Genomic DNA, 27230 nt, shown 5'->3' with positions numbered 1-27230 from the left:
TCATCAGAGGCCCCAAATTCCAGCTCAGAGATCCCAAGCTTCTCAGATCTGGTGTTTATCCAACATTCCCATACGGTCTGTGATCGTGCAGACTGCCAGTCCACTCCATGAAGCGGCAGGCCAGCCCACCATGACTCCTTCCAAGCAAAAACAGCCCACTCTCATCATGCTGCCATTTATTTCATGGCTGTAAGGCAGCCGTTAAGAAAATCTTCACCTCTGCTACACTGGAGACAGGCGATTCCAGAATTTCCTTCTGGACAATAAGTAAGATCCCATATTTCATTTTGGAATTTGATACCCTGGCATCTTCTCTACACTTTTAAAAAGTTTCATGTTCCCTGTGAACCGTGCTAGCTTATGGGAGTCCCATTTGTATTGGAAACCAACCCCATCCCCATCAGAAATGTACCAGTAGAAACTTGGCAGGAACCAAGAGAAACAGTTACTTTCTCTAAACAACTCAATGCCACCAGTCAACTTACCCACAGTGTCTTACAACCATTCAAGTGGCAGATCCTAACCCCCCCCAGCATGCTCACTCTGTTACAAAACACTAAGATGATTTGCGTGCCACCTTTGGCCGCCATAGCGCAGGCTCCTCAGCTTCTCTCTCCAGGAACTACTGCACATCAACATTAGAAGAGAGCAAGACACCTCATGTCCTCTGGAACAGCTCTCAACTACGCATTTAAAAACAGTCTTTATCAGAGAAGTGCAATCCACTTACTGGTTTCTGAAAACAAAATTTCACAGTGTTTCATGATTAGGCCAAACGCGACGACCATCCTTTCTGAGTCAACGTACGCTTCTAGGAGCATTATTGATCTATAGCGAGCAAGCTGCTTTTGGCAGCTGTTAGATCTGGAGTTCATACGACACATTTCAGTAGCCACAAGAATAATAACACATTATCTGCTGAATGTTTGTCTTCTAGTGGGAAGTGTATGAAATGACTATGCACAAATCCCATTCAGGATTTAATCCTACCCTGGAGGTCACACACAACTTCAGTGCACAAAACCATTAGTGGGAGATACCAGCACCAGAGGTCAGAAACAATTCAATAACACAAACTCCTCCAGCTCAGGCTGAACAGAGCGCTCATACAGAAACAGCTGCATCCATCCATATGTTGATCTTGGTAATATGTCAAATCAAGACCTCATCCATATGTACAATAATGGAGCACTGTAACCCTGGCTATCAGCCAGCTGCCTTGCCCTCTGCCCAGAAAGGTTAAGGAGCAAATGCTGGACACCGTTTCCAAGTACAGGAAGGACAAGAAGGTGACAGAGACCAGCCAAAATGGATATACCAAAGGCAAATCGTGTCTGACTAACCTGACTCCCCTTCTGGATGAAAAGACTGGCTCCATGGCTGAGGGGAGAGCAGAGGATGTTGGACACCTTGACTTCGTGTCAAAGGCCATGCTAAGTCTCCCACGGCATCCTACAAACCAAAGTGCTGAGGGGTGGTCTGGATAACTGGACAGTGAAAGTGGGAGGAAAACCATCTGGCACGCCAGGCTCAAAGGATTGTGACCAGCAGTTACAACCTTCACCTGGCTGCTGGCTACTAATGGCGTCCCTTGAGGATCAACACTGGGGACAGCCCTACTTCTAAGTCTTTTAATGACCTGGACAGGGACTAGTGAACACTCTCTAAAAGTTTGGGGACTTGGGAAAAGCATACCACATGCTGGAAGGCAGGCCTGCTCTTCAGAGAGACTTCAACAAGCTGGAAAATGGGTTGACAAAAACCTCTGGAAGTTCAACTACGGCTAGAGCAAAGCCCCCCATCTGGGGTGGGATAACTCCCTGCAGTAGTACAGGCTGTCGGCAAAGCACCTCTGTAGGAAGGCACCTAGTAAAATAACAAATTGCCCAGGAGCCAGCAGCGTACCCTTGCAGCAAGGGTGGCCAGCATTGCCATGTTATTAGGAGTGCAGCCAACAGGGCAAGGGGATGGATCCTGCATTCGTAAGACCATTTGGAGAGCTGGGTCCAATTTAGGCTCCCCAGCACAAAGGTGGTGACATACAGGAAGGAGTCCACCAGAGGCCACCGAAGCAGTCAGTGCTGGAGCATGGGATGTACAAAGAAAGGCAGAGAGAGAGGAGTTAGGTCAGCCCGGGAAGGAGAAGGCTCAGGGGAAACCTTACTGCTGCCTACAAGTACTGAGTGGGAGGTGTAGAGCAGACGGGGCCAGGCTCTTCTCAGAGATGCACAGGGATAGGATGAGGGACAAGGGACACCAGCTGGAACATGAGAAAATCCAACCAGGCACACAGAAACAAATACTTGTCATGAGTATGGTCAAACACTGGACAGGGCCCAAAGTAAGGGTGGCACAGCCATCCTCAGAGATGCTCAGAACCGGGCTGGACACAGCCCGGAGCACGCTGCCTTAACAGGACAGCTTCTAGCAGGAGGTCAGCCTAGAGATCTCCAGAGGTCCCTTCCCACCACCCATGGGGTACACAGTACAGATTTTGCCATATAAAACACTAGAGACGATATTGCACACAAGACTGGCGCGTGTGACACTAAACGCCAAACAATAATTTCCAGGAAACAATTCCCTTCACAAGACACACCAGGAACCGAGCTGTAAATTTCCACAACTCATCTTGCCCTTCATCTTTCTACTTTCAACATCTCCAAGCCAACATAACGCTACACGCACACCATCAGCTCGTAGCAACGCAAGAAACAAAGCTGGGGCAGCCAAGAGGCACACCTTATCCCTCTATGAAACCAAGTGCAACCAGAATTTTAAAAGAGTATGAACGTGACAAAAGAAGTGACATTTTTCAGCACACAAAGTAAGGGTAGGCCAGAAAAGCGGAAAGAACAGAAAGTAGTTGTTGATGGAGAGCAGCCAGACAGGATGGCTTGGCCACCTTTGCTATATTTTTTCCCTTGTTTACTTTACTCCGGTTTTACAGAACTCTGCAAGAAAAGGGGCATTGTGAAAAGGAGGGAACCCCCCAAAAACATCTTCCCACACATCCTATAGTCCTGGGGAGAAGGAAGCTCCACAGAACAGCTTTTATGAAGGAAAATGGCCGAGCACGAATTCATGCCAGACCACCCTCAGTTTATATTCCATAAAACGCAGTCCCAAACCCTGTTGCCTCTCCTTTCTCTTCATGCGAGTCAAAACAAAGGACAATCAGACAGGAGCGCAACCCTGAATAGAAGACTAATGGCAAAGCGTACAAGGAAACAGCAAGAGTGGAAAGGGAGGCCAAGATCTGGAGGACGTGCCGCGCGCCAGTCCCCCGCTCCACCAGCAGCCTCTGCCCATCTTTGTGCTCCTTATCTCAGCGACTCCTTCTCGGTCCCCACCCCTACAACCTCGCATGACCCCCACCTAGGCAGCCACTCCACCCCAGGCCCCATCCCGCGGCCCGTCCCGACGCTGCTTCGTCCCCACGGCCTCTCCGTTCTCGCCTTCCTGGCGCTGCCCCAGCCCCGCTAACCCACCTCACCCTACCCCCGCCCCCTGCTCCCCTCTGCCCAAGCCCCCCCGAGCACCCCCAGCCCCATCTCCCTGCACCCTCGACCCCCGGACGGCCCCGTAAGGCTGTTCTCCGCCCCCCTTGCCCCCCACCTCCGCCTCACATTCCCGGCTCAGGTAACCCCCAAGCAGACCACCCCCGTCTCGCCCCACAGCCCGCATAAGGGCTCCCCCGCGGCAGCCCTTCACCCCGTTTAACCCGACACCAGGCCTCCCCTCAGCCCCCCCCCGGCTCACCGGGCCCCTGCCCCGCTCCCTCCCCACACGCCTCACCCGCCCCCACCCCCCGGGCCCCACCAGCCTCCCTTCCCGGGCTGCCCCCCACCCCCCCCGGCCCCCATCCCGCCCCCGGCGCTGTCCGAACCCCGGCCCCCCGCCCCGCCGGCCTCCCGCCGCCCCGCTGGGCCGCCGCCCCGCCCCGGGCCTGCCCCGCCGCCGCGGCCCGCCGGGCCCCCGAGGCGCCGCTCGCACGCGGGAGGGAGCGAGGGGAGGGAGGCGCGGCGGGGCCGGGCCGGGCCGGGCCGGGCCAGGGCCGCGGCGGGGCCGGGCCCCCCCCCCCCCCGGGGGGGCGCTTACCTCCGACCCGGTACATGTTGGCGGCCATGCCCGGGACGGGGCCGGGTGCGGGGCGCGGGCCGCTCCCGCCGCCGCCTCCAGGTGCCGGATCCGCTGGAAAATGGAGGCTGGAGCGGCCGGGCGGGGGAGGGGAGCGGGGGGAATTAAAGGGGCCGCGCCGGCTGCCGCCCGGCCGACAGGGAAGGAGGGAGAAAGGCAGGCGGAGGGCGGGGCGGCGGCGGGCCGGGGGCGGCGGGCCCGGGCGGAGAGGGGCCCGGCGGCGGCGGCGGCAGCGGGAGGGAGGGGGAAGGAGCCGGCCCCGCCGGCCAGCCCGCAGCGTGTGAGGGCGGCGCTCCGCGGCCTGCGCCCGGCGGGAGGGGAGGGAGGGAGGGAGGGGAGCGGGCCTGCCGGCGGGCAGCGCCTCTCCTCTCACACACACACACACAGAGACACAGACAGACACACGCACGCACACACCGCCCCGCCTGTCCTCACGCAGCCTTCCCTCGCACAGCTCGCCCGTCGCCACGCAGGCTCAGCCCTCCTCACACACACACACACACAGACACACAGGGCCTGTCCTCATGTACAGCCCGACGCGCGCACACACACACGCTCAACCACCACCTGCGCTCAGGCACATCTGCCTGTACGCACAGCTTTCCTCACACGTCCATCTGCCTGCACTTGCACGCAGCCTTCCTCCTCGCACCCCACCTGTACGCACAGCCCTGCGCGCACACTCCGCCTGTATCTGCCTGTACTCACAGCCCTCCTCGCACATACACACCCTGGGTGTACTCGCAGCGCTCCACGCACGCCCCTGTACTCGCACACAGCCCTCCTCACGCCCATCTCCCTCTTCCCACGGCCCTTCTCACGCACACGCCGCCTGCATCCACACACAGACGCCGCCTGTACTTGCGGACAGCCCTCCTGCCGCCTGCCCTCGCACACCCAGTCTTCCTCACACACGCCCGGCTGCCACGGGCCGTCCCCACCCTGGGCAGGAACAACAGGCCACTGCACGGACACAGCCCTCCTCGCACACACCCGCGGCCAGCTCACGCCGTGCGAGACACCCCCTCACGCCTGTACCTACACCTGTATGCTGCCTGCTCCCCGCGTACACCCCTCCAGCCCTACACACGCACACGGGAGTCCCGTGCCCTACGCGCACCTCCTGCTCACACCCTCCCACCCCTCGTACACAGTCTCCCCCGGATCCCCATGGTGGCGAGGGGCTGCCTGGCCTGTCCCCTCCGTGCTTGTGTCACCCGCTGCCACGCTGGGGCTTTCTCCCCCCTCCGCTGGTGTCAGCCTGAGAGATGAAACATAGATGACAGCTTTAGTTTTCCCTTGCCAGCTGACCTGGGGGCATCACCGGTCCTGAGCATACCAGGGGCTGCACCAAGCAGGTACATCCCTTCTTCGCCCACGCGCGGCTCCTCTCCAGGCATCTCCTGAGCAGCCCTGCAGTGGTTATGCGGTTGTTGAACAGTTGCCGGCTCCAGATCGTGCTGCAAAACTTGCACATCGCCACTGCCGTTTCCTCTCCTACAGGAACTGGCAGGCTGATGCCAAAAAAACACCCCAAGAAATCATCATCCTTTGGTACATAACACTTTCACAGCAGGGCCCCAGCAAGTGCTGACAAAGTAGAGCAGATCGGGTGACGGGCCATCCCCCCGAGGACTTCTCCATGCGTGTGGTCAAGGCCGGATGGTGAACCCCAAAAAAGACCTACATCTCCGAGGGTCAGCACAGGGGGACCCAGGGCACTGCTGGCCCCTTCAGCACAGCAGGACGACTACGCTCACTCCTCGGCTCCAGCACAGAGCTGGAGAATCACCCGGTGTAGCCTGAGCCAGGTGTCAGCCCAGGGCTCCTCCTCACATTCAGACAGGTCATGACGGCCAAAATATATCTGTCATGAAACTCTTTGCTGGAGCAAGGGGTTAACGGCGCAAAACCCCTTTAACCAGGGCTGGGCATGGCCCCTGCCTGCACTCTCAACCCTGATTCTCATAAAGACCTGAAACAGCTACACAAGACCGCCCAAAACCTTGACATCTGCCAAAATGCATCTATTTGAAAAAGAACAGGGCTTTTGTTAAAATTCACTTTGCATGTCAGAAGAAAAAAACAAAAACCCAAATCTCTGACAGTCCTCCGATCCCAGTAGGGCACAGGGCTCCGCTTTCATGTTTCCAATGTGTGCAAGGACCACAGCTGAGCGAGGAAAGCACTTCTGGGGGTAAAAATCAGTCAGCCAAAAATGTTCAGTGCGCCGGGGAGCACGACTGCGGTATTTCCTCCTTTCCAAGCTGGCCGGGGGAAGCACGTGCCGGCACAGCCATCGGGGACACTGCAGGACACGAGGGCTGGCGCTCCCCAGGCTGCTCCTGCAACCGATCTGCAGAACGGAAAATGATTCAGTAGGACACAGAAAAATTATCCAGAATAAATATTTACAAATCACATCATGGGGCACTCGGTAGTTGCACACAAAGCGGCAGACGGTCACGTGGCATTGACTGCTCTTTCCAGATGCTAAATTGTGTTTTAAATGAAAGCAACAAAAACATGTCGGAACTTCCCTGCTGTTCCTTTTCCAGGTTAAGCAATAGCTGTGGTCACCACTGGGGTGTTGTGCAATGGGAGGGAGGGGAGCTGGCGCCGGTGGCCACAGCCTGGGAAGGAGCAGGCTCTTGCAGCGCCCCATCTCCCACCACCAAACCTCACTCCCACAGATGCCACTGACTCCCACCGTGGCAAACCCAGTCCTTCCAGAAAGCTTCTGGTGCATCCTGACAGGGCATCGCTTGCATTTGACACCTCTCACATTGCAGCGAGGGTGCACCTCTGCTGAGAAAGGCCAAGACCTGCAAAAGGAAGATGCCAACGCTTTGGGAGCCCAGTCTGAGGTTGCCTGGCAGAAATCGGTTTGTCCCAGCACGCGTGGGTGAGGGAGGTTCTCTAGGCCCATTGCATGTGACCTGGCACACCCCGGCCCTGAACCATCCTTGCTCCACCCAGCTCTAATTTCTTCTCCTCCCTTCCAAAAGACAGGGAAGCATGTCCACGGCCCCACCAGGGCTTTTGGCTAGGCATGGAGAACTCACGCATGCTCCCCAGTTGATGTGGGGCTGGTCCTCTGCTCCCCCTGCCAGTACCTGAGCCTTCCCACCACCCTGGTTCCCTCCACTTGCACCCTCCTTCCCATGCTGAGACGAGCTCCTCTGTGGGCTCTAGAAGGCAAAGCTCAGGCTGAGCCTTTTCCACGCAGCTGGGCCATCTGGGCAGGTTTACAGCTGAACCTGTGCAAAAAATACATTGCCAAAACACAGCCTTCACCCAGTTGTCTCCCCTAGCAGCCCCACAGTGCTCTCCCCATCTCGTCAGCAGCCAGGACCTCTCCATGGCTTTTGGTGCTGTCTCTGCACTCAGGAGTCCCAAATTTGCCCCCTCCTGATCTACATACTTTCCACCTGACTGGAGTTATCCAAGGCCCACTCAGTGCTACCTGGGTGGAACTTGCATTTCCTCCTCCAGCAAACGGCTGAGGCCATAAATGGACCTGCAAGCCTGGCCAGGCCATGAAGAAGAGCTGGGACATCCATTGAGACCTGCGTGCTTTGGGAGCAGCCTGGCCTGCTGCAGGGAGCTCCCTTCACCCCAGCTCCTTGCTCCATCAGCAGCCACCCCTCCAGCCCCCACCCTCGGCCAGGGGGAGCACAGGGATGCAGGCTGCTCTGGCTCAACATTCCCACTGCTGCCTCCAACATGCTGTATCCTGGGGACCAGGGCCATGGGCCCATTTCCCAAAACTTCTTCACCTTTCTGCCTCAAAACAGCTGCTTAGCTCTTCTCTTTCCTTCTCTCCACCTTCCCACTCCCCAGCACCAAGCTCACGTGCTTGCCACCCCACACATCCCGGTCGCTCTCCCACCGCTCTCCCAGGAGCACACACAGCTTCAGGCTACCACAGCCTCAGTCTTCCCCCACTGAGACACACCCCCCCCCCCCCCGCCTTGGTACACCCTAACATCACTGTGTCCATCCAGCACAGCCCCCAGACGAGAAATGGGCACCAGCCTGGTCCCTTTTTGCTGCGAGGGGATGAGGACTGTGTGCTAGAGAGGGTGCTGTCAGATCCAGGAGAGCTGCAGAAGGCAAGCAGGTCCCTCTGGGAGAGAAGCCATCAGGGGCCGGGCAGAGGGCAGCAGGGCTGCAAAAACTGCAGGAGGGCTTGGTGCCGGGGAGGACGTGCCGATCCACCAGCTCTGCCCTGGAACTGCTGCCGGGCAGCTGGATAAATAACGCAAGAGATCCCCCCCACGCCAGAAAGCCATGCTGCTGTCTCCTACTGGAGACAACTGCCCCAGTCATGCCAGAGCAGCCCCTGCTGAGAGACGACTCAAGGGACAGGTGTGTGCTTTCATGTCCAGTTTTATTAGTGTTGCATTAGTACCATAAAATAGTTGACGAGGTCGAGCACGTTGCAGTTTGTTCCAAAAAAAAGGCTATTTACATTTAATCTGTCTTCATTAAAAAAAAAAAAAAAAACAAAAAACTAGAACCCAAACAATACAACAATGAAACAGATGGACAACTCAGGAATCTACAGAGTGGTAACGTCCCCTCATACGCTGCAGTCCAGACAAGGCTGGCGGCACGCAGCGCTGGTACCCATGCTCGCAATGCACTTCCCTGTGGCCATGGCATGTACCCAACCAGGCAGGCAACGCTCTGGCAACCCTCCAGCCAAGGTGCAAAGCAGCAGCTGACTGGATGTGGCCCCATACTGGTGGCTCTTCCTTAAGGAAACCAGTGACCTGCTGCTTTCCAAGCTGGCACATCCCCTTCTCCCCCAGTCTGTCCCAAAGCAGCCGAGTGACCGTGCAGCAGCTGGCCCTGCCAGTAGCATCTCCCATGAGAACCCTGCTGAAGAGGCTCCAGGAAACCTCTGGGAGATGCTAGGGCTCATTTCTCGCCTTCTCCCTGCCAGATGAGCCCAGAGGGAGTATCACACTAAAATGCCACCACACAGCTATCTGCCAAGATTGAGACACCCTGAACAAAGAGAACAGAGGCACTGCATCCAACCTAGCTTCAAGAAAGCTCCAGGGCCCCCAGCCCTTTACCGCTGCATGGCAGGACTGCCCTAATCTCAGCCCTCCCAATCCCTCTGCACACCAAGCAGCAAGAGAAGGCCACCAGCTCTGCTGCCTCTCACCAGGATTTTCTTTTTAAACTTGGAGGTGCCAGGTGCAATGCCCTCCACCCCGGCTCTCCAGTGCTCCCTCCAGCACACGCTGCTGGTGAGAAACACAACGGGGCCTTTGCTGCAATCACAGGTTAAGCACGGGGCAGTCTGCTGAGTTTGATGATGGAAAGCAAACAGGCACATCTCCTCCAGGCCCAAAAACCTCCTCCCAGCCACCTACCCCTGCCCTCTCTGCAGGATGAAGCCATAAGCACATACTAATTAAAGCAGCAAAACACAGCCAAAGAGACAGAGGCTCTCCCCAAACTCATATGTAATTAAGGAGGACTCTGCAGTTACTGCTGAGATGTAACCAGTAACAGTTGAACTGGATGGAAACTGCAACACTGAGCTAAAACATCAAGATGTCTACAAATTCACCAGCACAGCAGGAAAGCCAGCCCTGATTGAACGCTCTCAGGGCTGAGGTCCAGCCTTTGTCTCCAGGAAACTCAACCCAGAGGACCAGGAAGCACTCAAGGTGCAACATGACGCCACAAAAAACCTTCCATCTTTCATCTGCTCGCCAGCAGTGTTAAACTAGGTCAGCATCGCACAGCCCAACGCAGCAGTGAGCCTATCCCTGAGACCTCACCTCTGAGCAAGGCAGGGGCCCTTCGCCTAAGAGCAGCTGGAAAGGAAACCAGCTGCTTTGAGAAGTCACAGCCAGGGGAGCAGGAGATCACGAGCTCTGTGGGGAGCAAGGGTGAGCTCTGGGACACAAAGGGACAGGGACACCAGGGGACACCACCTTCAAAGCACCTCCCAGCCAGAGATCAGCTCAGATGCTGCCTGCTCCAGCCCCTGCCTTTGCTGTCAGACCACATAGCTCGAAAGCAAGCCCTGTCTAATGCAGGCGGGCAAGATAATGCCACTGTGTTTCTTCATTCGAGTTGTACCTTCCTCACCAAAACTCTCAAGAGCCAAACAGAGAGCAGCGCTGTCCCTGCTCTAAGCCATCCTTCTGCTCTCACTGACTTGCACGCAACCACCTAATTCCACCAGGCTGGCACAGCTCTGCAGGCACAGGCCCATTGCTGCCCCAGCAGCTCTCCCTGGCCTTGCAACAGGGATCCCTCCAGCCGGCAGGGCTTGCTCGTGGCAGGCTCCCCCAGGAAACTGTTGGGGAGCTGGGAGATCCGAGATCAGTCACTCGTTCATGTCACCAGGTGCAAAGCCCCTTCCCAAAATGGTCTGAGCCACATGCATGCTTTGACGCTCATTTTTCTTAGAGACAGAAACCTGTTTCTCCTACAGTCAGGGACAGAAACAGCTGCACAACGTGGCTCCACACAATACAAGAGAAACAACAGAGGCACAACACCCTGACCAGAGCAGCGCCACCAAACTCATGTGCCAGCCCTTGCCTCCAAGGCTGGGAACACCACAGCCACCCCCTGGGCACACAGCTGCCCACAAGCAGACCCAGCCTGACACTACTGGGCTCCAGGAGGACAAGGCTGAGAAGCTGGGAAGTTTCCTTGCACGGAAGGGGCATTTCAGAGCAACGACATCTTTCCACAGGGGAGAAACCCTGTGGAGATGCAAGCCCTCAGGTCTCAGGCATACAGAGAGTTTCCTAGTGAATTCGCATGTATAAAGTTAGAACAAAACACAAACCAACATGAAATGCAATGAGCAGAAGAGTTTCTCTCTCTCACACACACACACACGCACACACAGAGTAGAGCAGGGCAACACACATTTGACAGGCAGGACCCTGGAAATCCTGTCCTAGCTACCATTTGTTTCTTTACAGTAGGTTGAAATACAAAGAGGAGCACAGTGATGGTTCCCCCCTCACCCCCCCAGTAAACAAAGTTATTGCAGTTGGTCAGTCCACCCCACCTCTGCAGCAATAACATGCTCCAGCACTGAGAGCTGCCCAGGCTGCGTGCGGCTCCTGGTGCTGGAACCCAGCCCAATCACTCTTGTCACACCAGCGTGAGACTCGAGGAAGAAATCACACACTGACTAATTTCCTTTAAAAAGCGCTTTTTTTTTTTTTGATGCAACAGCCTCAATAAAGAAAAAGAAGTGATGTGCTTATACACTATCTCCCACGCTACCGTTGCTAGGCAACGCTATACAGTCCCAGAGCATCAGCTCAGGTCAACCGAAAAAGCATGAACTGATGGACACAACAACATTCAAACCACAGCCGAGCTTCTGCCACAGCCAAGAGCTAGCAGACTGCGGGAAGAAACAGAGTATTGCAACTAGACAATACGTCCTGCCTAGCAGCGTGCCACCGGACGTGGGACCGTGTCCTCCTCCCCTGTGTGGTTTGAAGGGAATACCCAGTCCCCGGCCAAGTAGGTTGTACTTCTGCTGGGAAAGGGTTTCATGAAATCAGAGTTGGTGAAGCAGCCCGTGCTGTGAGCTGCAAGAGGCACTAGATCTAGCAGGGACCACACTCTCACCTAATAATCCCTCACTCCCCATCAGCAGGAGAAGGCCTAACTGAGCACACCACCACTGCCCTGCCCAAAAGAACCTGGGCAGTCCCTGTATAGAGTGGGACCTGCTAAGCAGGGCAAAGCGGGTTCCCAAAGCCTTTAAAAACCCAAGGGTAAGGGATCAGACAAAAAAACCCCAAACCAAACCAAAAAAAACCCCCCAAAACCAGCCACCAAAAAGTTCAAAAGCATCACTGCCCTCAGAAAGCGCCTTCTGGAAATGCTCACAGAGCCTGGCCTGTCCACAAGGGTGGGACCCAAAAGGACCCAACCCCATCAAAAACTTCAGTCCCTTACCCTGAAATTCCAGAGGTGTCTGTTCTTCCACATGGCAAGCACACTCTGCTCCCCAAATGCCAGCGGCCACCTGCTCCCAGTCCCTCCCAGGCATGCCCTGGGAAGCCTGGAGAGCAAAAGGCCACATCTGCAGCACCCAGAGCCACCCAGACCTGCAACTTGTCACGCTGTCTCCTTGTAAGAGCATCCCCTTGTCCTGGCACCCCAAGTGTCCCTGACAGCACCAAGGTGTACGAAGTGAACGCAAGTGCAGCCAGAGCCAAGCCAACAGTGCGAGACACCCAAAAATCTCACTCCTCCATCTCACAGGATGTCTTGCTGCCTGAGGCGGACAGAGAACCTGGCTGGCTTCAACCTCTCTCACATCCTAGCTACAGCTTCTACTGCACCTTGGGACTGAAACCCCCAGCACAGCCTCAACCCATAAGCAATGCTGTGCCAGGGCAAAAGCATATCCTGCTGGGGAAGGGATGCAATCCACAGAGAAATGCCTGTGGGGAGGAACACTTAGAAAGCAGAAGGTAAGGACAACGTCCATCTACAAAGCAGCCTGCGGGAAACTGCCTACCCCCAGCACCCTTCATTTTTGTTAGTCTCTCAGTCCCTATGAGAAGAGGTTCTGGGTGGTTCAATGGCATGGCGAAAATGCACTTCTGCAGTGGCCCTGAAGCCAGGCAGTCTGCACCCATCCTGGAGAGGTGCATGAGGGAAACGGCAGCAGGCTCTGGGGAGCACAGTGAGGTCAGGGCAGGACAAAGGCAGCAGATAAAGCAGCCCACACTACCTCACGTGTGCAGTTTGACAGATGGACGGGAAGGCAGCTGGACATGCAGAGCGCCTGGCTGGCTCCTGGTCCAGCCACTACAGTGATGTATCACTTCACAGACAACGGCTCATCTTCCTGGGTTTGTTTTTTTGGCAACTTAATTTTTTTTTCCCTCTTTTTTTTTTGGTTGGTTTTTTTGTTGTTGTTTTTGTTTTTTTTTTTTTTTTTTTTTAGAAAGCATTAAAAAAAATCTGCAGCTGTTAAAAAAAATCCTTTCCCTTTAGAGGCTGGACGAGGTTTTATTGACAGGTAAATAATTGGTGTGAGTATGTAAATAGCAGCGACCCCACTGACGCGGCGTCCCTCAGCAGCACAGCCAGCTGCGGGGACATTGTGACTGGCTCGGTTTGGTCGTTGTCACAGACCTGGGACACTGGAGTTTCCTTACACCTAGTGTTTCCCTAACTCCTGTTGCTGCCCAACCCTCCTCAGGCATTGCTTCAGCACAAACACCTGCCCATCCCCGTGGCAGACTCCACACTCCAAAGGGGATCTCCTCTCCAGACCTCCCTAGCTATGTGAGTAGTTTGTTTTTTTAAACTGGACAGTTGAACTCCCTCCAGACTTGCTGATCTCTCATCCTTTGGCAGCAGGAAGAAAGACTGGCCATGTTTTTTTCCTACAAATACAGAGGGAGGGGGCCAAATGCACCGTAACACGCATGATCTTCCGCAAAAATCTGTTTGAGCTGATCCACGGCTCCCCCAGCCCATTCACACCAATGAGGTCTCAGGTTAATAAGCAGTGCAGTTATTCAGCTATCTGCTCGTAAGTGGTAGGTGTTCTTGGGCAGGTTGCCTGCTCCTGCCAACTCCCCCACGACTTCATGTTGTCAGCACATCTATATTTAAGACTGGGGTTTTTTGCCTTTGTTTAAAGGGGTTTCCTTCCCTTGTAGTAAACTTAAGAGTTAATAGAAAAAAGTAATTCAAAGGTAATCCAAGCACATCTGTAATTAATTCTGCAGGAGAGGGCAGAGCGACGCGAGTCAGAGTTGGCACGCAATTCCTGGCTCCTGGTGTGCAGTCCCCGGGACGGACAGAAGGTCCCTCCACTGAGCACGGCTAGAAGTTAGATTTGGAGTGTCCAAATATGCAGATGGGAAAGTGCTTGACATGGGAGGACCACTGTGCTGCCAGTTGAAAGAACTTGACGTCGTTCCACTCCACCCCATCGATCAGGACTGCAGGGGAGGGTAAAAAGAGAGGAGAGTTAGAAAATACCGAGTGGAAGTGGCCAACCTGAAACAGCTTTGCTAGAAACTTCCCTGCAGTCAGCTGAGGGAGGCTGGGCCACGTTCTGTGCTCAGGGCATGCACTGCTCTGCCTGGCCACCCCACTGCTGTAAATAGCTGCACACATGGGGGGGAAAGGCTCAAGAGCAGACCACTCTTAGGGACAACAGCTCAGATTGTTGTTCCAGCATCGCTCACTGACACTGGAGCTCTCCAGACTGCTGATTTCAGTGTCACCTGATCTGGTTTCTCAAATTTCCTAAACACACTCCATTTTCTTTTTTGGGCAAATGCACTCTTACAGAGATGGACATCAGTCTTTCCTCACTGGCACTCTTAACGAGGAGATCTGCGTCTCCTAAAGAGGTGACACACATTCTGTGACCACCCCTCACGCTCACCAGTTGCACAGAGACTGGGCCAGGATTAAGGAGGTGACCTAAGCAGATCCCTCTGCTGTTAACGGTGGTGGGCATTATCAACTGAATAGGCTATAGGGATATTTTTGATACTGAATGCACAGCTCCACTGACAGCCACTTTAGGTCTGTCTGCAAGAGGCATATACGGCTCCTGCTGTGGCATGCCTTTGTGCTAGAGTCCTGCCTAGAGGAGCAGCCACATTCTCACCACTCTCCACCATCACTTGCAGTAGACGTGCAAGTGAAACAGAGAATGACAGGGAGGGGAACAGAGCCAGGCCCAGCCCTTGTCCTCCTCATCCAGGACACTGATTCAGAGGAGTTCCTAGGTAAGGGAAGATTTTCCCACATCCCAGACCTATTAATGCATTCCCTCATGCTGGACACATCCAAGCCCATTCCCCAAGAACACCCCTATTACATCGGCTCCAGGGCATGGGGCAGGACACCAGGTCAGCCCTTTCCCTGAAGGACTACGCTAGCAGCTGAGTCTCGCCCCAGAGCCCAATGGGATGCAAGTGCTGCACTTACCACGCAGCATGTTCTGCTGATGTTTTGCTGTGCAAATCAACCTGCTGATTCCTTCAATACACTGGCTCTTTGACTCAACCTCCTTGTCTTTTGTCTTCTTGGGCAAAAACATCACTGGAAGAAAATCAAACCGGCACACAGTGAGTCTCTGCCACTCACAGGAGCTGCACCAAGACTTGTTTGGGTTTTTGCATTTAAACATTCATGTCTGAAATTCTAACTCTAATTTTAACTCCTAAAATCACCCCTGTTTGGCAGGAGTTTGACTGTGTCAGTGCTCAGCACCATCATCTATGCACATGGACATCTTAGGCCTAAGTGTTTCTACATGAAGCATTCCCAGCTCATAACCCAGGCCCCAAAGGGCACCTTCATGGTAACTCCTGCTGCTCTGCTGGGACACCAGGGAAAACAGCTGTATCTGTAGCAGTCCCCAGCCTGTGTCTTGTGCTGGGCTGATGGGATCTGCCGGGCGGCCGCACCACCTAGGGGGAGTCCCACACACTGCACATGGCTGCCGGGCAGCACTGCGCTCCGGCCCCCCATGTATCTGCAAGCAGGTTTACTGCACCAACAGCAGCCCAACATGAGCTGGGCTGCACAGACGCCTGGAGAGCAGGAGGGAATACAAACTACAGGCAGTTGGTGGAGAGCAAAGGCATTAGGAGAACCTAAAGGGGTCCACTTCCCCAAGAACTGTCCAAATGCATAAGCGAAGACGTACAAACTGGCTCTGCAAAAGCTTGTGGTGTTGAACACCACTGCTCCAGGCTGGGCCAGCCCCACTGAACATTTTGAGTGTCTCAGGATTGCTTCTCCCATAGGCATGCCACTTAAAAAGGGTGTGGGTCAGGGGTGGGAGCTCTGGTACCAGCAGTGCCACACCTATGTTGGCCCAGTAGTGACCTGGCTGCAGGGTTATCCACCCATGTCCTGCAGCCACTGGTCCAGGAGGCTCTGTCGACCTTCTCTCAGAGCCCCCAAAACCCCTGCTTCCACCAGAAATGACTCCCAGGCCCATAGGCAGGAAGATGTCGTGAAGGACAGCTCCTGGCAGTTGAATGTAAGTGCAGAACAGCCTTGCTGCTTCCTTGAAAATACTTCGCCGCAGAGCTGTTCTCAATTTCTATTATGTTTCACGTTACCAAGGCTAGGAGCAAATACAGAATTACTGACAACATTTAAAGTGCCTTTTTTGTTTGTTTTGAGAAAATAAACTCAAAGCCATGAGTTTAAGAGCATAAGATTAAAAAAGAAAAAAGTTAACATCAGGCTTTGCACTGAGAGCATTTCTTTTCTACCTCCTTTTGTCCCACAAAGCACTATGTACAAGAACATAAGAGCTCCTGTAGCAGAGCCTACATTGCTGCAAGCCCGCTCTGAGTGACAACGCCTCTTGTAAGTACAAGCACACCTACCAATGCCTTTGCAGGTTTGGCTGGTGTGTTTGTCCAGCTGTGACAGTAGTATTTTAACAAGAGGATGCCACGTCAGCTCCAGCAAAATGTCTCTGCTGGGGCTGCTGCCACATGCTGCAACATGATGGGATGCACACATGTCCTGCCTCTGTCTGCACCTCTGTCATGTGGCAGAGGAGACACCAGAGCACGGAGCTGTTGCACAGGCTGAAGGGTCTGCCCTGACTCTGGTGGTTGGGCCACAACAGCTGCCTCTTACCTCATACAACACCCCAAACCACCACCAGCAGGCTCACAAGGAACACAGGAAAGCTGTCCAGAGCAGCGTGCCTCCTGTCTTTCTGCACAGACACCCACAAATGTCCTTGCTCTGTCCCTACCTTTGTTCTTCTGGGCCATACCATCTCAGCTGTTCAGCTGTAAGGGTGAACAGATCCCCTTTTTACAGCACAAAGAGGACCCACCCTTTCAGACTCTATCAACTTATGCAGTCACTTCTCATCTACAGACCGACTAGGATTTGGGGGATAAAAATATGACTAAGGTGCTGTAATGCCAGACTGACAAGTCAGGCAGCCCTGGAGTGGCAGAACAGGGAGAACAGCATTGCATTCTTGGCCTTTGGCAACAGTAAATGCGTCCACCTTACCTTTCTTGTTCTTCTCTTTTGTCACAACAGTCATGGACATCGTCGGAGTGGTGGCAATCTCACCGCTGGCAGGTAACCTGCTGACCTGGAGGGACCGGAAAGTGCATTTCAGTGTGTTTTTGGTAGTGGAGGGGTCCTTCTTCTCCGGGTCTCTCTTTCTGTCCATGGGTGGAGCTGCAATCCAGTAATCCACCTGCAGGCCCATCAACTCAGCACCGAGGCTCTGGCTGGAAAACAAGAGAAGAAGGTAATTTCCATGCAGCACTCAGCAGAGTTCCCCCCATCTGTGGTTTTTTCAGCGTGGCTGCCGTTCCTGACCAGATGGTCCCTGGCTCTCTGGGAAATCAGGCAGCAATGTTTCATAGTGAAACCTGATAATCACAAAAGCACAAGAAGTCATCACTGAGTGATGCAGCCTGGGTCACATTACATGGTGGCATCGGTTTGGCAGCACAGAACTGCAATAAGCTGAGAAAAGCTGACCTGCTGTGCAGCCACAGGGATGAACAGTTGGAAAAGGAGCAGACAAACACTTTCCTAACGCGATGCCGAGTTCAGTGACCCAACCAGCAAAGGCAGCCCCTGAGGTGGCCCAGATTGCATCCAGTCTTTGAGTGGGGAAGAAAGGCCTCGCTGCCAAAATCAGCTCTGAACTGGGGTGACCAAAGAGCTAGTGGGTCCCTGAACATTAGACATGCAGTTCCCAGTCTCCCTGACTTGCTTCCTTCTCCTATGTTCATGAGCTCCTTCTGTCATCAGCTGCTTCCCTTCCTGTCCAGATGCTCCACCAGGTCACACAGGATCTCTGCTCTCCCCAGGTCTCTATAATGGAGTTGGCATGGGGCGATCTGCCCTGCAGCCCTGCTGCGTGCTGGGGAATTCCCGTGCTGGGAAAATCCTTTGCCAGTCCTGTGATGTTTGCTAAACAACAGCAGATTTCAGGACATGATCTGCTGTTGAAAACTCCCGCGCATCATGTGGTAACAGATGTGCGTCACCAAAACATGCTGCCAGCCTTTCTTGAGCCAGAAAAGAGAAGATGAGCAGCCTGGGAAATTCCACCCCTTGCCTGTCCCTGCCTCTCACTAGCTAACCCCAAGTAGAGCAGGGGTTTATCACTCAGCAGACCTACAACTGACAACCTATACTTCTTCCTACACAATGACAGAATGTTGAATAAAACGCAAGTACTAGACAAAAAACTAACTTAATTTATCTACCAGTCTGTGTCCCCTGTTTGAGAAATGGGAATTGTTAAGGAAGATGAATCTGTGATCTTGAATGAAATATGCATCCCTCTACACTGCCTGTCTAATAAGAAACTCTCAAGGTAAAACAAGGACATCCCATCATTAAAGGCCTCTCAGCAAATCATTTCCTTTTCTTTGCAATTTATTCAGCTGAAAGCAGACCACAAAGCAGAGTTCATCTTTGATCACCAAAACCAGGTTTTGGGTTCTCAGGGTAATTTCAGAAGTGAGATTCTTCAAGGATGATGTTTTGGAGATGCAGCTTTGGATTTTAAGGCTCCTTTGCATCACATTTCTCACCTCAGTTGTACAGACAAAGCATCCTAATGTTCACTATGCCCAGGCAGGATTTTCTGTTCCATTGCCAGTTAAACATGTGGCTTAATCTTTCAGTCTGGGTCACCCTCTACCCCCTGTGCTGTCACACACAAATCAGTGAAGATGGAACAGTGTTGAACCTAAACTTCCTCATTTCTTGATGATTTTACCACACGGCATGAAACCAAAAAGTACCAGATTCCTAGAGCTGGGTGTCATCTTCAGATATATCACATTCACAGCTCACAACTTTAATAGCCTACACTCTTGTAGGTACAGGTTCCCAAACCACTTCCACCTTTGGAAAGCCCACACAGAGCTCACACGTAAGAGTCAGCTCTGCTCTCCACATCCTGCTCAGCCCCCAGCTCTCTGCGCTGCCAGCCAGCTGCTGCTGGGACCAGCCTGGGACAGACAAGGACTCTCCTGCCACCAAACCACAGGGAGCCAACAGGCGGGACTTGGGGAACTGGGCCTCCTGGCACAGGCTAACAGCCACTAACACCTTCCTGTTGCTGGGTACCTGCTACACTGGGACTTCCACATTTCCATTTCCTCTTGTTAAAAGGGAACTCTTAAGCCAGTTTAAGAAGTCAAAGGCTAAAGGTCCCTACAGGGCTCTCTGGGGTGGGCAGGAAAGGTCCCCATTCTATCTCCAAGAGGGACAGTAGGAGATGCTGCTTAGGGAGAGCATGTGAGCCCAGTCTCTAACTGCAGAGCATTCCCTTGGACTTCCCCAGCCTGACTATCACAGGATTAGGGATATTAGAGGGGACATCCCTGAACTATCATTAATGGATCTGCTCTCCATGAATTTGCCTAACCCCTCCTTGATCTCCTGATCCTGCTGCCACAGAAGTAGCAGGAGCAGACATGGTCCCAACATGCCTTTCCTGCTGTATGCAGAAGTCCCTTCCTTCCTCCCTTCTAACTGACCTCTTGCCAGTGTCACTGCATGCCCCCAGGCCTCGTACCACAGGTTTGGTGAACGACAGTTCAATATTCAACAAACTCACCACCACTGTGATTTTGCAAAACTGAGTGGCTTACTTCTTTCCCCTCCTCCCCCAAACAGCAGAGTCCAAGCACTTCCAGTCTCTGCTCACAAGGCTGCTGCTCTGTCCCCTTGATCTTGTTAACTCCCCTGAACCTTTAACTTCACCATGTGCTTCTGGGTACCAGAACTGCACACAAAGCATTAAGACAGCTACGCCAATGTTTCGTGCAGCAATAAAATGAGAGTTCTGGCCAGGGCAATACTTTATTGGCAGTTTTCTAGGGGTTTCCTCCCTTCACCCCTAAAAATTTCAGCTAAGCTAGAGCTTCACATTGCCTACAGGTGCTGCCTCCTTGCTGTTCTGATATGCTTTCACACGCATGAATGGGAACTGCAGTTCCACGATACCACCTTACAACTGTCAGCTCTCCCCTCACAGAGAAAAAGCCTGCTCATTCCACAGAGTCACTCTGACCTTACGCTCGTTTGGTCCTTAAAATCATAAGGACTGTGAGGGATTAGGCTAGCACCCACATATATTAGGGTATTATTTTTGCCTACACATCTCCCCATGAGAATCCAGTCTCAAAGGGAAAATACCAGCAGATAGAGAACACAAACCTTCCCAAACAGACTGCTACAATGGCTCATGAGAATTAGAGTTTCTGCCAGACTATCAAAAACAAGGCTGCCCCTTCTACTAGTTCAAATGTGTCTGCCCTTGAGAAGTGCAGCCTTCCCATTGGGTGCAAGATCCCCTCTGCCCTCCCTAGCTCCTCGTCAGCTAACAAGGACACAGTCGCTCCAGAGGCAAAAGAGATGAAGGGGAAAGGTAACAACTTCAAGTGTTTGCTAGGGAGGAAGAAAGCAGAGCTATAGGTTTTCCTTTAGAAGAGTTTTCCTCTCTCATGTATATGTCAGATAAAACAGCCAAGGAGCTGTAAGGAGACAAAACATGCTTTACCTTGAGGATGAGAAGCTGCCTGTGACAGACGGTGAGGAAGGTGGTGTGGGGGAGGCTTCTTTCACAGCAGGAGACACAGAAGGTGGGGTAGAAGAAAGGACACTGGAGCTCGAGGGAGCTGCGTCATCAGAGTCACCTTGCAGAAAAGAAGTCAAACTGTTTGTCTGGGTTTGTCTCACAGCTCAGCACATGCACGCTGGAATAGCTCAGTCTCCTTGCCCACACTCCTGCTGCACGGGTTTTGTTCAGACTCAATCCAGAGATCAGCTAGCCCATCAGTTCTGACTGCTTTCACACTTAAACCACAGGACTTTCTCTGTTTCAGTAAGAGGCAGGCCCAGACATTCACACTCCTCTGGGCTCTCCACCTGGCATCTGCTCTCCTAGGGTTTGCTCCCAGCTGATTTTGAGGCTCCTGCACAGTCAGAGCCCAGCCCATTGATCCCTGCTGGGGAATCTCCCCCCGCAACCACTGCAAGGCAGCACCACTCTGAGACTCTTGGAGAATCCAGTACTTCTGAGCTGATCACAGGGATCTCCCCATTCCCTCTGCTTCCACCCTCCATAACCAAGGCATCATTCCCTTCACGTTGGCCCTTTAGGATGGTGGGAGCACTGTGGCAGCAAGGAGTGACCCACAGAAGGGGTGCATCCACACACAAACCTATGTGTAACCCGGGCCACAGGAATCTGGGTTTAATACTGAAGCAATATAAGAAACAATCTCAACAGATGAGGAAAAAAAATATTCCTGACTAGTACTGCATGTGAAGGAGGAGAAGACAAGTTCACATTGATAAAATAGCACTGCCCCAAGTCCATGTGTGTAAGCAGGCAGTATCGTGTAAATCAGTTCTGTACTCCCCCATTAAACAAAAAGGGTCTAAATATGTTGTCAGACTGGCAAACTGGTTGCCTATCCTGGAGTTCCCAGTGTTAGGCACATGTTTGAGATTGATTTTATTAGGCAATTGAGCCCAGTGTAGGGAGACAGGCATGAACTTCCAATGAATTGCCTGCCTGGTTTGGAGCAGGAACCTCAAATAACCACAGTGGTAAATCCACCCCACTGTGAACACACGTAAGAAAAACAGGTGTTTACACATACGAGTGGAGCTTCCCTGGATGAGAGTGTGGGAATTTCAGCTGGCCTGAAGCTCCTTGTAAATTAACAAGAAAAAGGGCCTCTTTCAAGAGAAAGGCCTCTCTGCAGACAGCTGCTGGGAGTCAAGGCAGCAGAACTGGGAGCTAATAACATCCAATTCCACCTTACAAAACTCCAAGACATCAGCAAAGGACAAGTTTGTTCAGCATGTGAAGTCATGTTCCCACCACCTGTACAACACAGAAAGCACATGCAAGATGCTTGTTACCTGACGTTGCAGAAGATTGTTCCACTATTCCAACCTTCACCACCTAGAGGGGGCAAAACAGAAGAGGAGTTTTGCAGAGGAGGACTATGCAACAGGAGTCCCCTGAACTTTGTGAACCCCCAACCCCCAAACTAAGCTCATCCCTACACCCCCCTTGGCAATGTCCCTGCAGTCACAGTAGTGTTAAAGTACGTTAAAAAGTGGAGTCTTCTAAGAGCCAGGCAGGTCCCAGCAGCGTCCAGCCAAGTAGTACCAGTTCACAACCCTTCCCTCCCCTGTACAAAAGACAGCACAGACCCTATGGAGCTGTTACAGATCTGCACAGCTCTGAATAGCCCACCATCAGACTCAAGCTATGGCAACTACAGTGCCTGTCTGTGACACCTGTGGGAATAGGGCAGGGAGGAGAAAGGAACATAAATATCCCTTTAGCATTGCTTTGATACACCTGCTAATTACAGACATACTGCTTTCACTGCACACGTACAGCCACTTCAAGGGTGCAGCATAGCTGGGGTTTGTTAGGAAACCACAAAAGCAACAAAGCACACTTTCTGATGAGAGTTTTCTGGTCTCCAAACAAGGGAAGTGTCCAGCAAAGAAGATAAAGCTCCTAGCAAAGCCTCTGGACATAGCCATGGATAAACCACCACATGGACAGGTCAGAACAATCCCAGTCACACTGTAATAACGATACAAATGTGTTCTGATATGCCCAACCACCAGCAAGTACATTTAGGTTAACAATAAATGCCACTGGCAATAATTTGTGGAACAGAGCATGCTACAAACACAAGCTCCCAGGAACACACTATGCCTATAAAGATAAAATGACCCTTGGTGATGTAAGAGCAGGGACCTTCTGCAGAGATAATCTGCTACAGTGCACAGGGGTCATTACTCTCGACACTGCAGAGGAAAGACCCTTCTTAAGGTCCTTAAAGAACTTGTATCCAGGGCTAATGTCTACCCCATATAAACACTGACAAATGGGAAAGAGCTGCAAAAGGATCTCAAGTCAATAAAACCTGCTTTAGAATGAGAAATGATGTCATGCAGTCTATTTAGTTTGAAAACAGAAGATCGTTAAGTTCAGACATGACCATATCTAGATCACATCTCTAGGGAGCACATTTCTGTGCTATAGGATCAAGAAAAAGGACCTACTTCGGAGTGGGGGGTGTGTATGCTCAACACTAGATCTTGGAGAGCTGTCAGGCTTTCTTGTGGATGCTCTGTTAGCTCCAGTCTTGGAAAAGCCATTGTGAACTCAGCAATGTGTGCAGAGGCTCCCTGAGGGGGGACTGGCTTGGGAGAAGGCGGCTGCAGCTCAGTTTGGCCAGTCTGCATGCAAAGGGCAACAAATCAGGCTCTGGAATCCAGCACCCATTTGTGCTGTATGTGTTAAACACCAGGAAGATATTTCACAGACTGTAACTAGCTATAAGCAAGAGGAGGTGAGGCGGAAGAGTTAGGGGAAGAACAAGCAACACAGAAAACTGCTTATAGCCACCTTGATCTGCAAGCCAGACAGGGAATCTCTTTTGGCCTTTTCCCCCTTGCTGGCTGACTGAAGATGCTTGAGTTCAGACACACAGGAGGAAGACAAGGTTCAACACTTTCCCTTCCCTCCACTGAGGGAGGTGCTTGAGACTGCTGCAGTCCCAACAATGCCTCCATGCAGGAACGCTGCAGCAGCCAGCCTCCTTTCCCTTCAGGAAGGAGGCACATCCTGTTAACTCTCCTGGCAACCGGTTGTCGGTGCAACACAGGTGCACAACTACGCAGCCTCACCACCCGACCCTGGCTTTCATGTGCGACTGGCCCCTTGTGAGGCTCTGCTCCCAACACTTCAGAGCCCAGCTGAGCAGCACGGCACTGCCCTGCTTGCTTCTGGCTCAAAGACTGCACAATCCAGCTGCAGGACATCAGTTTTTGCACCCTAAAAGCCAACAGAGTCCAGCTAACATCAGGAGTCACAAACTCAAACGTCGCTGGCTCCCTCTCTTCCTTGGCCAACAGCTCCAAACAGGCTGCAGCTGAGGGAAAGAGCTTCGGTGTTCATGTTCAGCCTCAGACTTTGTAAGACACCTGCAATTGGCCTTTCAGAATCTCTTCAGATGTGATCATGCGGAATTACTGTGTCAGGAACACTTCAGAAGCAAGAATAAGCAGCATTGATTTGACCCTCACCACCAGGCAGCATAGGAAGTCAGTCTGTGCTTTCAAGGCAAGTTTTTTGGGGGGGCTTGGCAATGTTATGCACACAACAGAGCCGTTCACTCTTCCCACTTTCAGCTAATCAAATCCAGACTGGAAACGCATTGCTAATGTCAGGACAACAATCGCTTTAGAGCAACTGGACAAACACCGAGCCCCATTTGCATGCACATAGCACTGAACTAAATCAGCCCTGAAAAAAAGCTTTGCAGAACCTAGCAGCTATAGTGAGACAAGTCCAGGAGCTTCCAAGCTCTTCTGGACTTTTCATGTTATTGGGAAAGGTGAAACAGGTGTTTCGTAACAACAGTTCTTCACCAGCAATCGCAGTTCATGGGAGGGACAAGATCACAGCAAAGCTCATCAGCAGCGAACAAATGGGGAAGATGTGTCTTCTCTTTTGCAGAAGACATCTTTCCTTCAACAAACAAAAGTAGATTGTCATCTCAGGAACACTGCAGAGAGAGACTGTCACTCCAAAGAGACACCACAGTGAAAGCAGGGTCAGCCCGAGCGCAAGAGAGACTAAGCTCTTTAAACGCCTTGGGATTTCAGATTAGCTCTGATGCACTGACAGGAATACAAACGGGAACACACACAAGTCAGCTTAACACAGAGAAGACAGAACAACACAACCAGCAAGAAAGAGAAGCTACAAGAGAGCAGCAAAAACTGTGGAGAAGACATCCAGTAGCTCAAGAGCAGTCAGGGGATATCCTTTTGGCCATAGGTCAATGACTTTATACTAAAACTTAATGAAGAGCATGATGAAATAAGGGGAGGGAAGCGAGAAAAGGCAAAGTACACAGTGTGCAAAATACACTGACAGAAGCACAAACACACCCTTGCCTAGATACTCTCTGCACTTGGCCACCTGAGCTGGGAACATTTAAAGGTAAGACAGGAGGAAAAGTCAGGGACTACTATCCCAAATACGTATTCACATAATAAAATGCATTAAACAGCTACTGCCCCAAACTCAAACTTAACAGTGGTATAAATTATCTCCCTGGTGGGATGTACTCTCCACTTCCCAGGAGTGGATGAGATATTAAGAGGACTAGAGACCATTCATGACAAGCACACAGAGGACTGACACTGGAATAGCAAATTTAGCCAAATCAATCACCCAGCACAATGCTAGGCACAGCAACATTGAGATCAGGTTTCCAGGAACACACCACCTTCCTCTGCATGTGGCCCAGCAGCAATTCTCCACCACCTAGGTGCTTTGGTCTGCAGCAAAGGCAGGCTGTGGATCAGAGCACTTCAGTGTCATGCTTCCCTCTCTGTACTGAATGAACAAGGCAATAGGAAGGCTATAGTGCCTGCTTCAGTGCTGGCAGGCAAGCGTGCAGCACAGAGCTGCCCAGAGCCAGCTGCCAGGACAGTAAAATACACCCCATAGTTTGTTGAGGGATCTTAGAGGTTTGCTTACATACCAGGCAGTTGCACCCAACCATCAGATGTTCATGCTGACATTCTACCTTAGAGCACACAGCACTCCTGCTCTACCCCAAAAACCAGGTAAGTTTGGGTTAACACTTGTGGACATATTCTAGCTGGCTTGAGGCAGCATAACTAAGGTAACACTCACCCCGACAAAGGGAATGAACTTCTGTGAAGATTCTTCGTCAGGGCTAGAGGCAAAGAGAAAAGAGCTGTTAACGGCTTGCTTCCACACCAGGCACAATACTCACTTTATATGTTGCATTCAAGCATGCAGCAGGGACGGACAGTATGCAAGCGCCAGTCCAATGTCTCCTCTCAAGGCCCCCTGCCAGCACGCTAAGAATCTGCATGGGTGGGGAAGAGCACGCAGCTTTCGGCACATCTCTCAGGGGAAAGGTCTCTTCCTCCCTCCCTCACGCTTGACAGAGAAACATGCTTTAATGGCATGGCAGTCATTACAGACACACGACCTCCTACTGCAAGGAAATGGATCTGTGCCACAACAACACGGAGAACTGTGCGTTACTTACTAGTACCTGAAGCACTCTGCACGCATGGCCTTCACGCGTCCCACCTTTGGAGTCATGTGCCATACCTTGCATATCCCAGCATCGCTAAAGCAGTTAGCCTGCCGCGGGGTTACAAGCCGTGACACATGGTTATTTGTATAGCACTAGCAAATATGTACACACACACACGCTCACGCACACAGATAAATGTTCCCTGCCACTGGGAGCTTGCAGTCCCTTAGACAGGCACACTAGAGAGGTCAGGCACCAGAGCACACCAGGTAGATCAGGACACCAACTCGAGAACAGCGAACACCTAAACCAAACTCAACAAAATGCACACCATGTCCCAGAAACAGCTGAAGACAACACTACACACATTTTGAAAGCAGGAAGGCATCAGCCCCTCCTGCTCTGGCCCTGCCCAGGATTCAGAAGCCAACGGGTGGAGAAGGGCCAGCAATGAAGGCCACAGTCAAACCTCGCAGGAATTAGGGAGAGACTCAACAAAGACAAGAGGGGGAAGACCTGAGTGAGGAGGAAGGCAGGCTGGGAGGGCCTGCAGACCCACTGCTCCCCTTGAAGGGTGACAGAGAAGAAGATAGACCCACAGGGTAAGGAGACAACTGGAGGAGCGTATCCACATGTTTGGAGGAATTACAGTTCAGCAGTGGAAGTGACTGCACAGGCAAGACACACAACGTTTCTCAGTAGCCAAGCACAGGAAACAGGTAGGAAGCAGACAAACACCGAGATTTCCCATGTTTCTCTTTTTGTGCATCCCTCACTGCTTGGAGCACTGCAACATTCAGAGAAAAAACATCCGGCATTGCCTTCATCTAGAATATTGCTGGATGCAGCACAAATACTTCAGGAAAGCAGGTATTTCTGTGCTGTTTCCAGCGCAGATCAGAAATGCACCAAACGCACAAAGGTTGCCAGCCACTGTGTGATTAGCGTGGG

At 52.4% G+C, this 27230-nt stretch overlaps 2 protein-coding genes across 11 annotated transcripts in view; both read right to left on the bottom strand.

Moving 5' to 3' along the window:
* The window catches only part of MTA1 (metastasis associated 1), an 86924-nt gene extending 82310 nt beyond the window's left edge, over positions 1 to 4614 (bottom strand). The window contains exon 1 of the mRNA XM_069789901.1: positions 4102 to 4614. Coding sequence (XP_069646002.1) covers positions 4102 to 4129 — 28 coding nt within the window. The 5' untranslated portion in view covers positions 4130 to 4614. The remainder of the gene's footprint in view (positions 1 to 4101) is intronic.
* A 3900-nt stretch (positions 4615 to 8514) lies between these two features.
* Positions 8515 to 27230, bottom strand: part of PACS2 (phosphofurin acidic cluster sorting protein 2) — an 84603-nt gene continuing 65887 nt past the window's right edge. For all 10 annotated transcript variants that reach the window (XM_069789896.1, XM_069789893.1, XM_069789887.1 and 7 more), the window contains 6 exons: positions 25904 to 25946; positions 22087 to 22129; positions 20714 to 20849; positions 17185 to 17411; positions 15118 to 15231; positions 8515 to 14114 (listed from right to left, as the gene is read on the bottom strand). In XM_069789896.1, the coding sequence (XP_069645997.1) occupies positions 13996 to 14114; positions 15118 to 15231; positions 17185 to 17411; positions 20714 to 20849; positions 22087 to 22129; positions 25904 to 25946 (682 nt within the window). In that variant the 3' untranslated portion in view covers positions 8515 to 13995. The remainder of the gene's footprint in view (positions 14115 to 15117; positions 15232 to 17184; positions 17412 to 20713; positions 20850 to 22086; positions 22130 to 25903; positions 25947 to 27230) is intronic.

Source organism: Haliaeetus albicilla, chromosome 8 (genome assembly GCF_947461875.1).
Source record: "Haliaeetus albicilla chromosome 8, bHalAlb1.1, whole genome shotgun sequence".
Taxonomy (NCBI): domain Eukaryota; kingdom Metazoa; phylum Chordata; class Aves; order Accipitriformes; family Accipitridae; genus Haliaeetus; species Haliaeetus albicilla.
This window is presented reverse-complemented; position numbering and strand designations above follow the sequence as displayed.